Source organism: Peromyscus eremicus, chromosome 7 (genome assembly GCF_949786415.1).
Source record: "Peromyscus eremicus chromosome 7, PerEre_H2_v1, whole genome shotgun sequence".
NCBI lineage: Eukaryota > Metazoa > Chordata > Mammalia > Rodentia > Cricetidae > Peromyscus > Peromyscus eremicus.
Window position 1 is genome coordinate 53,082,589 of NC_081422.1, and position 12,346 is coordinate 53,094,934.

At 41.2% G+C, this 12,346-nt stretch overlaps 1 protein-coding gene across 1 annotated transcript in view; it reads left to right on the top strand.

The window, feature by feature from the left end:
- Positions 1–657: 657 nt before the first annotated feature.
- Positions 658–12,346, top strand: part of Nptn (neuroplastin) — a gene marked incomplete at its 5' end in the record, with an annotated part of 34,393 nt that continues 22,704 nt past the window's right edge. The window contains 3 exons of the mRNA XM_059269040.1: positions 658–1,039; positions 5,742–5,910; positions 10,004–10,098. Of these exons, the coding sequence (XP_059125023.1) occupies positions 658–1,039; positions 5,742–5,910; positions 10,004–10,098 (646 nt within the window). The remainder of the gene's footprint in view (positions 1,040–5,741; positions 5,911–10,003; positions 10,099–12,346) is intronic.

Sequence of the window (12,346 nt, forward strand, 5' to 3'; positions counted from 1 at the left end):
GAGGGTCTGTATTCAGATAGGTTGGCATAGACAGCTAGGCTGTTTGTTTGCTATGGGCCCAGGGAAGATTAGGAGATGGGAAAAGACTAAACTAAGGATAGTACCCTGCATGTGAGAATTTTGCTGCCCTTCAGCTGAAATTTGGACTCTGGATAACAAGAGAAGGTACCAGTAGATGAGTTACTACTTCTTGTTGAGGCTTAGGACAGATACTGCATCTCTAATGAAATGTTTACCCATTCAAAAAAGATCCTGACTTGGCATAAAAACCCATTGCCACTTCCTGTTATCTTCCATCATTTGCCTGAGTTTGGAAAGGTAATGGTTTTGTGCTGTTGGAAGGATGCTCTTTCCAAGACCCAAGGCTTTCTCATTCCTACCAGCTGGGCCCATTGCTAAAATGCTTTCCAGTGGGCTTGCTTCTGCCTGGCCAGCACCTGGGCTGCCCCAGCTTGTAATTGGCCTGCCTTTGCTTCATAAGCTTCCCAGGGTGGTTCTTCTTCTAAAAGCTTGTATGAATTGCTATTACTGTCTCTTTATAGTTTAAAAATGAATCCTTTTTTGTTCTCTGCAACTCATTTGCTTTTTTTTCTTTTCTTTTCTTTCCTTTAAATTATTAACACCTGTTGATTCTTTTGTTTTTTTTTTTCTGGTTGGCCTGTCACTGCATTCCTGCTCCCCCTCCCTCTAGCTGGGTTTGTCAAGTCGCCCATGTCAGAAACTAAGCTCACGGGGGACGCCTTTGAGCTGTACTGTGACGTGGTCGGGAGCCCCACGCCAGAGATCCAGTGGTGGTACGCAGAAGTCAACCGGGCAGAGTCTTTCAGACAGCTGTGGGACGGTGCTCGGAAGCGCCGTGTCACCGTAAACACCGCCTACGGGTCAAACGGCGTGAGTGTGCTGAGAATAACCCGGCTCACCTTGGAGGACTCTGGGACTTACGAGTGCAGGGCCAGCAACGACCCCAAGAGGAATGACTTGAGGCAAAACCCTTCCATAACATGGATTCGAGCCCAGGCCACCATAAGCGTCCTTCAGAGTGAGTCCAGCACCCTACAGTAGTAGTACTGTAGTCTTTAGAGGTGGCCCAATGACCCTTCCCTTCTGCTTCCGTTCCCTCTACCCCAGTATGATCGCTAACCCCACCCCTTGTCTTCGTTTTTTCAAATCCACGACCCTTCTGGTTGTAGTGTATGAAAACATTTGTGGCAATTTTTTTTTTTTTTTAATTTGCCGTCCTTTCTACTTCCCTTCTCCCCCAACCCTTCTCTGTGTCTTTCTCCTCAGGAACAAAGAACTTGAGGAAATCCATGACTGTCCAAAGTCAGCTGCGCTGGGAAGAGGTGGGGAGGGAGAACTGGGGAAGCAAAATTTTTTTAGAAGCACAAATGCCAGGCAGTCCAATGAGGGTAGTGTTGAAACTGTTTCTTTCCCTCCTCCTTAATTTTGTAGTAGGTTTCCTGCTATCCTTTTGCTGATTGCTTCTCTGGTACCTTTCTTTTTTTGTTTCTCTCCCCACTCTAACTACTTTTATTTCCCCTGTTCATCTGTTGGAAGTTTTCTGAATAGCTAGCTGCCTTCACCTCTGGTTTTAAGTTTGTGTCTGCCCAGCCTTTTCCCTCTCTGTGACTTGGTGTTATCCTGTTTTGTTGGTGGGAATGTTGCTATGGTGCAGCGTGGTGGTGTGTGTTTTGTTGGGTGGCATGTAAGCTTGGATATTCCATAGCTCCAGCTCTTTTTCTTTTCTAAAGCAGTGGCATGTGCTTCTCTGACAGCAGACCTCCAATGCAACAGCACAGTTCTTACTGAGACTGTTTTCTTAAAAGTAGCTGCCTGAGATTCTCTCCCTTATTCTTGCTATCAGGAGCTAAGTGGTCTGAAGCTGCAAATTATATTGTTTTTAAAACTATTATGCTGTCTTTAAAGTTGGAATTGTATTTGATCCCTGTTCACAGACAGCTTGACTCTGATGTTTGCACAAAGTTCCTTATCCTGGTGGATGATAAACTCCAGGATAGTTTGGAAACCGTTCACACTGCCTCTTTATTTGTCTTCAAAAAAGAAAGCTGTTAAATCCCAACCCCAGTCCTCTTGAGTCCTTTGTTGTACAAGTTAGGTTTGGGTGGCCAGTTCTCTTTCTGAAACCTGCATGGTAGGAAACAGAGCCCACCACAAAATCAGTGCTCTCACCAGGAAGGGTTCTAGTCCTACATTGGACTTATTTATGACTGAGGGGCATTCTCAATTTAATAGAGGGGCCTCATACTGTTGTATGATCTTGAATGGCTCAGTGAGAGACCTGTAGCCATTTTTAGCATGAAGAACTGACTGATTTAGGGAGAATGAAGTTTAAGTAGTAAAATAGACTATTTTTTTTTTTTTTGTGAGAAATTTGGTGGCAATGCAGCAATAGGAGAGGGTCCCTGAATCTTTATACTTGTAATGGAAAAATAGCAAATTAGTGTCTGTTTTGTACCCACTTGAAAAACTGGGGGAGGGGTGTGAAAGGGAGACAGGAGAGGCTGTTGCAGTTGCCACTGCTGAATCAGAGAACCTGCTTCTGTGAAGGGGAAAAGAAAACTTGTCTATGTGAAAATGGGGACTATTAACCCAGCAATTTTTCTTTCTTCTTCTTCTTTTTTTTTTTTAAACAAATTTTTCCCCTTTGCATGCCTCCTTCTCCTGCCCCCTTGCTCCTTTCCTTAAACAAAAAGCAGAATTATCCAAATGGCCACAAAGGTCTGTAGAAGTTTATAGTCATAGACTGGGCATTTGGTAGTTTTACTTCCAAGAACTTTAACTTGTAGCTAAAAAGACCATGCCTAGAGAGTATAAAAATAGGGCTTTGGGGTTACCTATGTATCAGTTCCTAAGAACATATAGTACTTCCCCAGTTTACTTAGAAATAAGTTTATTAACTTATGGGTATCTGCATATACTTGAGCCACAGCCTGCCTAGTTAGTCTCTCCCTGGATATCCACATCAGTTGGTTAACACAAGTTAGCTGTAACATCCTGAGTTTAACTTTAATTGAATTGTTTTGTGATCGTAGGCCTCCCTAGAAACATTGCCTCCACAGGGAGGTTGGAATCTTCTAAGAATGATATACCAGCAGTACTTTTCTCAAAGGTCTTTAAATAATGTAAACCAGAAGAGAAATGGGTCCAGTTTTTAGGCTTTCTTTGCCATAATATGTTCTTTACATATACATGGTGGCCAGGGTAAGGGTCCTACCTGATGCTTCTAAATAGGAGTCAGTGATAGGTAAAAATATTTGAATTCTAAATGTTCATCTCTCTTGGACTTTTCACTGGGTAGCACTGGGCCACAGAGCTAAATGTCTCACCTTCATCCTGGTGTAGAATACAAATGGAGTACTGCAGCCAAGGAACCCAGTAATCATAGGAGTCAGGTCATCCCACCTACAGTCCTCCTCTGATACAGAATCATATTTAAAGCTAATCAACTTGCTCCCAGCTGACTCTCCTGGATCCTTAACATTTAAGGGAAAAAGTACTTTCTTTTGCCTTCTAAGATTTCTTGGCAGAAAGTCTACCAGATTGCTTTCCTCACCTTCTTAATCTCCCTGAGCTGCAGTGGCCATTTGCATCGTCACAGGTAAGAGTAGCATTTACTTTGCCTCCTTGTGTATAAACATCTGGAAACTCTTGGCCTCGTTCTCCGAGTTCGCCCTTTCTCAGTGCATCTGAGAGGAAGAACTGGGAGATGATTCCCAAGTGGGACAGAAAATGAAATTGGACAATAAAAATTCAGTGAAAACTTGAAAGTGTGTTTGGGTTTAATGTTGTTTTTGATACTTTTTTTTTTTTTAAATTTCTCTTCTGTGGAGTACTGGTTCTATCCTTTTCTCTTCTGTTTTTGCTTGGTTTTAATTTTTCTTGGAATTGTGATGCTTTCTGCTGATGGTGTATGTGCGCCTTCCATTGCAGGATTTGCAGCTATTCTGCTAGACTTACTAAAGCCCAGGGAATTGGCTTCTGTCCAGTGTGTCTGGAAACCACAGGACACCACTGCGCTAACGTGTTTACATGCATCTGCTTTTGTCTTAGTGGCTGCTATGCCTCCATTATTTGTATATAGAGACCGTTTGGTGTTACTGAATAGGACCAGTACTGAATGGAAGATAACCATTATCCTGTTGTCAGAATTGGAAATAAGTTAGAATCAGTTTGTTAATTGAGGCAATTTCAAGATTTACTTTATCATAAGATTATCAAGATACTAATATTATAAGTTAGTATAATGCAGAAGTTACATGGGTTAGGAAGTCATTAAGGCATTACATTTTCCAAGTATCTTGTGACTTCTCCATCCTCTTCCCTCCTCTGTACTAGAAAAAGAAGCAGTTTCAGAAGAGGGAGGTAGTTCTATCCTCAAGACTTAGAACCATTCTTTATAAAATGATGAGGTGAGCTGCTGTGGAAATATATACTAGAAGTAGCCAGATACAGGGAAGTGGGAAATCAACCATGGGTGTTTGAGAAGGGGTGTGGGGAGGAGGCAAATACCTCTTAATGTGAATGGGGAAAGGTGATTGGTTGAGACTTCACCTGAAAGAAAACGTTTGATCCAAAGTAGGGGGGAAAAAATAAACCTGGGAAAAGATAAAACACATATGCAACATAGTCCTGACTATAATATAGAAATGAAAATTTCAAAGTTTTTCAAGATAAATCTTCCAGAAATGATTCGATGTGATTTATCAATTTTCTGCTTAATGGGTTCTATTTATCTAATTGTAGGTTATTTTTGTAGACCAAGTGCTATCTTAAGTTACCCAAGCCCAGAATAGAACCATAAAGAAAAAAGTCTTTACCTTGTGTTAAGGTGAAGGTTTTTGGGGGCTAGGAGGTGTTGGGAGTGGGGGACAGGGTAAGGACACTCAGTCAGATGTATTTTATAGGGACATTTTTGCCACTGATAGTAATTAGGGCCTTGTACAAGTCATTTCACTTCTCTAGCCCATAGGAGAGAAGGGTAAAGTCTAAGGGCTTGTAGTTCTAAGTTTCTAGGAGCCCATATGCCAAGACATATTACACTCCAGTATAATTGTGTTGTCTTGCAGTGAGTGTGTGTTAAAGTGCAATTCTGAGAAGGTTGTTTTGGGAATAAATATGGGCTGGAGAAAGAGTCAGTGGTTCTTTAAGAAGTTACCCTCAGAATTTGAAAGAGTGCGAGAGACTTACAATGGGAAGTTTACTTTTAAATCTAGTACCCTTTCTATATGAAGGCCATGGTTGGTTTGCTCTAGGTAAACAGATTCCAATGTGGGAACAATCATACATGTATTATATGTTGCTGTTCCTAGGCCAGTGGCTACATAAGGAGTCTGACATACTGCCTTTGCATTCAGAACGGCAAGGTAGAGCTCCATTTTCTTATAGATGCTGAATTGGCTGGTGGTTCTTAAAATTCATAAAATTGTGGTATTCAAAACTGTAAGTGGATTGTTGCCAGTGCAAGCACATGTAATACTCTCATTCTTTCACGTCTAGGCCAACTGGTCTTCAGGCTGTTGTCTGCGCTAGTGGTCATTTGCTTATGATCATTGTTTTTCCTTTTTTAACTTCCTCCAAAGTGGTAAAGTGAAAGTCCTAATGTAGTCCTGTCTGCCTGCCTTCTTTTTCTAGTCTCCCCGTCCTACCCCATCCAAGTCTCAGGCCAGGGCTGCAAACAATGGAAAGCTATGGCACTCTGTCATTGTGTACTCTAATTACAGAGCCAAGAATTGTCACCAGTGAAGAGGTCATTATTCGAGACAGCCTCCTTCCTGTTACCCTACAGTGTAACCTCACCTCCAGCTCTCACACCCTTATGCACAGCTACTGGACAAAGAATGGGGTAGAACTCACTGCCACTCGTAAGAATGCCAGCAACATGGAATACAGGTGAGAGGGACTAACATTCTTGGGAACAAGGGAGAGAGTATGGATAAGATTACTTGTTCATAAACCTTAATTATTAGCAATTTACATTTATGTGATGTAATTATGAGTATGAAAATGCTACTTAAAAGATACATTGTGGAGCTTGGTGAGATGGCTCAGCAGTTAAGGGTGCTTGCCACCAGGCCTGATAACCTAAGTTTAGTCTGAAGTCCACATGGTGGAAGGAAGAACCAACTCTGGCAAGTTGTCTTGTGTGGGCATGTGTGTGTATATACACTAAACAAATAAATGTTTTTTAAAAAGAGATATGGCCGGGCGGTGGTGGCACACACCTTTAATCCCAGCAGCACTTGGGAGGCAGAGCCAGGTAGATCTCTGTGAGTTCGAGGCCAGCCTGGTCTACAGAGTGAGATCCAGGATAGGCACCAAAACTACACAGTGGAAACCCTGTCTCAGGGAAAAAAAAAAAAAAAAAAAAAAGTAAGAGAGAGAGAGAGAGAGATACATTGGGTGTGGTGGATGTGATCCTAGCACTTGAGAGGCAGAGGTACACAGATCTTTGTGAGTTCAAAGTCAGCCTCATTTACGTAGTGAGTTTCAGGACTGCCAGAACTATGTAGAGAGACTCTGTCTCAAAACAAACAAACAAAAAACCAAAACAAAACCCAACAAAAAGGGTGGGGTGAGGTAGAGACAGAGACACACATTGTGAATTTTTTTGTACAGTGAGTTGAACTGGTTTCTAATCTGGACCTTTACCTCTGTAGTGATGTGTGTTTTCATGCTTCTCTAAAGGTCTTTCTTATGTGTCTTAGCCTCATTAGAAATTTTACATGTACATGTTGAAAAGACAAATTTGAGAATGTTTCTATAGAAAATTTAGTATGATCTCATTCATTTCAGTGAACTGAACTCTTCTAATTTTGTCTGTCTGTCTATCTATCTATCTATCTATCTATCTATCTATCTATCTATCTATCTATCTTTTTTGAGGCAAGGTCTCTTTATGTAGTCCTGGTTTTCCTGGTATTCTCTATGTACAGGCTGGCCTCCAACTCACAGAGGTCCTCCTGCCTCTGCTTCCTAGTACTTCTGAGTCCTGCAATCAAAGGCATATACCTCTGTACTCAGCGTTGGCCCTCTTAGATGGTCTAGTCTGGTGTATCTGAGGCAAGGCCCAGGAATCTGTCAGAGATTTCTAAATGACTCTAGTGGGCAGTCATTTTTAGAGCCATAGATGGTCCTCTCACTGTGATAGTTAAGAAACAGAAACTGAGAACAACAGGGAGTTATTTGCTCAAGGAGTCAATATTAGTTAACAGTTGAGTCGCAGTTAGAATACAGGCTCTTGACTTACTTCAGTAGTCAGAAGCAAAGTAAAGTTAGCTTTGAAACTTGACTCTTGGGACAAGGGATTTTTCCTATGAATAGGTGTCCTAATGAATTGTCTTCTAGGAGTAACATCACCATAATCTAATCAGGACCAGTAGATACAATGTTCTTTAGTGGTCTGGGGTGAGGTTGGTAGCCTAGAAATACCCTCTGAATAAAGGGTATTGCTGGTCTTAGTTACCTGGAACCCCAGTGATTTGGTGCCTTTTAGAGTGCTGAGAACACTTGGCAACCCATCTTTCAGAAAAGTTTGTTTGCAAAGAGATCTGGAAAAGGATCAGCTCATCCCGCTTGGCAGGATGACACAATATCAAGAAATAGTGCTGAAGGGAGACCAGGAAAGCCTGTGGACTTAGCAGCAAAGACATTCTGCAGTATTTCCACATCACTTAGATTTTCAGGCCCTTATTTGATTGGTCTACATGAGTTTGTAGGTCCTCATCCTGTTTTCAGATGAGGAAACTAAGGCTCAGAGAGTAGTAGGTCTTGGCTGCCTATATGGTCAAATATTACATTATATTTGTACCAATGTGCGATTTCATATCTACTTTGAATAAGTACTTTCCTCCCAACCTGTACCATACACTTAGTGGCAACTTGCTCTGTCTCCACTGTGGTTTCTTCTGATGCTAATTGAGAATTTAGTCTTGACTGAATTTTCATAGTTTGGAAAGTGTTAACCAGGTGGAGCTCTTGGGTGGTATTTATTCCATACCTCTTTCGAGGAAGCAGGTATCAACTAATCTTTCCCTGGGTTTTGTCTTGCCCACAGAGCTGTCAGCTGTAAGTAAATAAAGTTTCTGCTTGACTTTATCAGCTGTCTCTCTGCCTCTGTTCCTGTCTGCCTCAGTGTACTTGATAGTCTCTGGGTTATGGAATAACAGCTTAGATATTCTTGGGCTACTCAGGAAGTCAGCCATTGAATCAGCTTTAGAAGACTGTTCTGCCTACCTACCCTGTAGGGAACATTGTCTGTTTGCTTCAATTTCCTTCCCAATAGTTAGTCCAAGGGAATGGTTTTGGGAGATTGTAAACACAAAGGCGTGCCCTTGAGCTTGGGAGTCTTTTTTTCTAGGTATTCTTTGTGGAACTTAGAGTCAGCCAAACCCTGAAGATATGGCTGTTGCTCATTCCTAGAATACTTAAGAACAGCTTATATGTGTGTATTTTGAGAGCATAGATTCAAGGTGGGATATTTGTGTCAAGTTGAGAAGACGTCTTGACTGCTCCTTTTAGAATATTGTGCCGACATAGATATGCTGAGTCAGTTCGTATCTGTGGTTTCTTAACTTGTGTTTCTTTTTTTGTAATGAACAATAAGATGGGTAAATTCATTGGGCCAGTAAGTAGTTACGAATAGGAGCTTTTATTAAACATTAATTTCTGCAGAGGAGGTTTGATTATCCTTTAAGAATATGGCTCTAGCCCTGTAGTAGCATTTATCCTCTAATCTGGGGGTAGCTGAGTTTTTTGTTTTTGTTTGCTGCAGTTAGTCTCTCTGTCTCTGGTCTGTGTGAGGTTGGCATCAGCTGTGAGACTTGAAGGGAACTAATAATCCTGGCCACACATGGTTCTTACAGTAATTTCTTAACTTGGTCTGGGTCCACACACAGTTGTTTGCTCTGACTGTATTTGTTCGTTTATTCACTTGTTTATTCTTTTCTATTAAACAGTATGAGTACCAGGTGAGGGCTGAGTGTAGAACTGTGTACCAGTTAAACAGTGTCTACATAAAACTTGCTCTGTTGTGGATATCAATCAAGCAATATCATAAATACATGATTATGCTTTGTGGTAAGTGCTGGGAAGAACCAATGTGATAGTAATGGTGGAGGAGGACATTTAGATGAGGTGAAAGTGAGATGTGAGCCCAGACCTGACAGAAGAGTATGCCAGGGGATAGGAAGAGCAGTGCAGGAGCATTGTATGGAGATTTTGAGGTGGAAACAAGTTCGGCATATTAAAACACTGCAGAGTGCCTAGCAGAGCTAGAAAAGAGCATGATTTTTTTTTTCTTTTAAAAAAGCTGGATCTTAGTGGATAAATGTTCTCTTGGTAGGTTTGGTTGTTTGTCTTTTTAAAAGAAAACTATGCTTGAACCTCTTTGTGTGTTGACTTCCTGAAAGGCATGCTACTTAAATCAGATCTTCAGAGAAGCTCAGAAAGACTTGTGAAACACCCCACCCCTTTGTCTGTAGCCTCCAGGAGAGCAAATTTTTATTGATGGTTCTGTATTTCAATATAAATTGTGCTTGGTGAAGCATTCTTTTTTGGTTTTTCGAGACAGGGTTTCTCTGTGTAGCTTTGCGCCTTTCCTGGAACTCGCTTTGTAGATCAGCCTGGCCTCGAACTCACAGAGATCTGCCTGCCTCCGCCTCCTGAGTGCTGGGATTAAAGGCGTGCGCCACCGCTGCCCGGTGAAGCATTCTATTTTTGATTGCTTGTTTTGTAGTTGTTTCTCCCAATAAACTATAGCTAAAGACCAGAAGCCCATTCCATTTCTATTACTGGTACCCAGCAGATAATAAGGCATTAATATTTGGGAATACATAAAGGAAGGCTTTTATGAGCAAGAGGTGAGTTACAATGAAGAGCAGGATTTGGAAAGTATGATGCCATCTTGTTACCCATTTGCTTTGCCTTCTGTTATATTTTGACCATTCCTAGTTACCTCATTTCATTTTTCTTCTTATCTCTGCAGGATCAATAAGCCAAGAGCTGAGGATTCAGGCGAATACCACTGTGTATATCACTTTGTCAGCGCTCCTAAAGCAAATGCCACCATTGAAGTGAAAGGTACAACCTTCAAAGACTTCAGTATTAGCCTCTTGTTTCTTCTGAGATACTACCTGGTTCTGGATGCCTGGCCTTCAAATTCCTTTTATTTCCATTTTGAGAAGCAATGTAATTTATGGCTAAGACCACAGGATTAGGAGCCTGGCTGCCTATTTTTAAATCCCAACTTTATGTACTAACTATATATTGGCAAGTCCCTAATTTCTATGCTTCCTTTCCCTTCTTTGTAAAATAAGGGTGTTGTCAGTAACACTTGATACATTTGGTAGGAGCATTAATTATAGTAGACTTACTATATGAAATTAGTTTCACATGTCAAAATGTTTTAAGTAGTAACGTCTTATATAATCCAACATTGTGTAAGCTCTTAAACCATATCTTATAGGTGTGACTACATAGGTCTCCAGTGGGCCTGGCCACATTTTTTTGAAAGTACATTGTGCAAGGTTAATATAAAGCTATTTGTTTTTAAGGAAACCCTGTGTGTGTGTGGCATCTTAAAGATGAGGCTGTAGCAGAAAGTTTCATGGGCAAACAGAACTATACAAATTGGAGCTACCTAATAACATTAATCTCTGTTTTCATACGTTAATCACAAGGAGAATCTGAGACCCAAAAAGTGAAACCATTGTGCCCTGTAATGAGTTTATGTCAGAGCTAGCCTAGAGCCCAGGTCTTGACTCCTCAATACAGTATTTTTCCCATTGTTACAATATCTAAGAAGAGGCAGAACTACTGTTTAAGGTCCTACTTAGGAAACAAGATTTTGTTGTTGTTTTTTTAAAAAGGAAACAAGGTTTTAATTTATTTTATTTTGTTGAGGAGGGACTATAGAAAGACAAACTTGTGCTGGAAGGACAGATTTGGTAAAAAGAAAGGCCTAAACAGATACTTAGCTCTTCCTTAAAACATTTGGAAGATTAAAAATGCAGATCGAAGAAAGAGTTAGCTGCGTTCGGCATCCACTGAATATGAAGGGAAAGTAGTGTCGTGGTGATGCAGTCCTGACTGAGAGCTGATAAAGGCACTGTCAGATTAAATTCCGACTTGTGGAATTACAGTGGTTCCAGCAGGTCCCAACAGGCCAGGACTTGTTGCTTGCTTCCTTTCTGCTTTTAAAGAATGTCACATTTGTTTACATGAGGATGGAAGGTGTGGGAAAACATTTTCTCTATGCCAGTCATGGACCTTCCCAACTGCAAGTGTGCTGAATTGTGTGGGGAGACTTTGACTTTGTAGTTGAAGCCCTGCATCATTCCTGCTGAACTCTTGGTACAAAGTCCTAAGAGCTGTGGGACTGGATAGGGGTATTTATCTGGTGGTCTTCCTCATGCCTTTGGGACAATCACACACAATTGCAAATACTGAACAACTGCTTCTTTATGGATTTGGCAATAATAATTTATAAGCATCATTTCAAGAATGCAAAAAAAGTTTCTCCTCTTTGTTGAGCCAGCTTAGATATAGGATTCAGAACTGGTGAGATGGCTGAGTAGGTAAAATTGGTTGCTGTGCTAAGCTGGTGGGTGACCTGGTTCAATCCTCAGAACTCAAATGAAGTTATAAAGAGAGCACCAGCCCCACATGCTCACCATGTCCCCAATGTACACAACAACCACACAGAAGTAAATAAATCTTGTTTTTTGTTTGTTTTGTTCTGTTACTTTAAGGTGGGGTTCAGCCGTCCCAGAGGTACCCTTCCTTATATTTCTGTAGCAGATATGAAGCAGTGGTGAGGAGGGGCAGAACATCGAGGCTGGCTGCTGGCTTAGTGTTTTGAGACAGAAGTTACAGCTTATAAGTTTGGGGAGTAGCTCAATAAAGTGCTTGCTATTACAAACATGAGGATCTGAGTTTGACTCTCCAGAACTCACATCAAAAATGGCATGACTCTGCAATCCCAGCTCTGTGTAGGCAGATACAGGAGGGTCCCTGGGCTTTGATCCCATCTCGAAAAATAATGTGGAAGGTAGTTGAGGAAGACACCAACATTGACTTCTAGCCTCCACTTGTAAGCACACCCTTGGGCGTGTATCTTCATGTTATTTCATTTGCTATTGTGTTCAAGTTATTGACTTCACTGTTAATGTTTCTACTGAACTATAGCCCTTTGAGGAAGACAGATGGTGGTATCCTCCTTTAGAAGACTGAGACAGGCTGTTATGTGAAATCTTAAGGAATTGACTGTGACTCCATTGGCTAGATCAATATGTAATATATAATCCATCAACAGCCAATCAGAATTCCT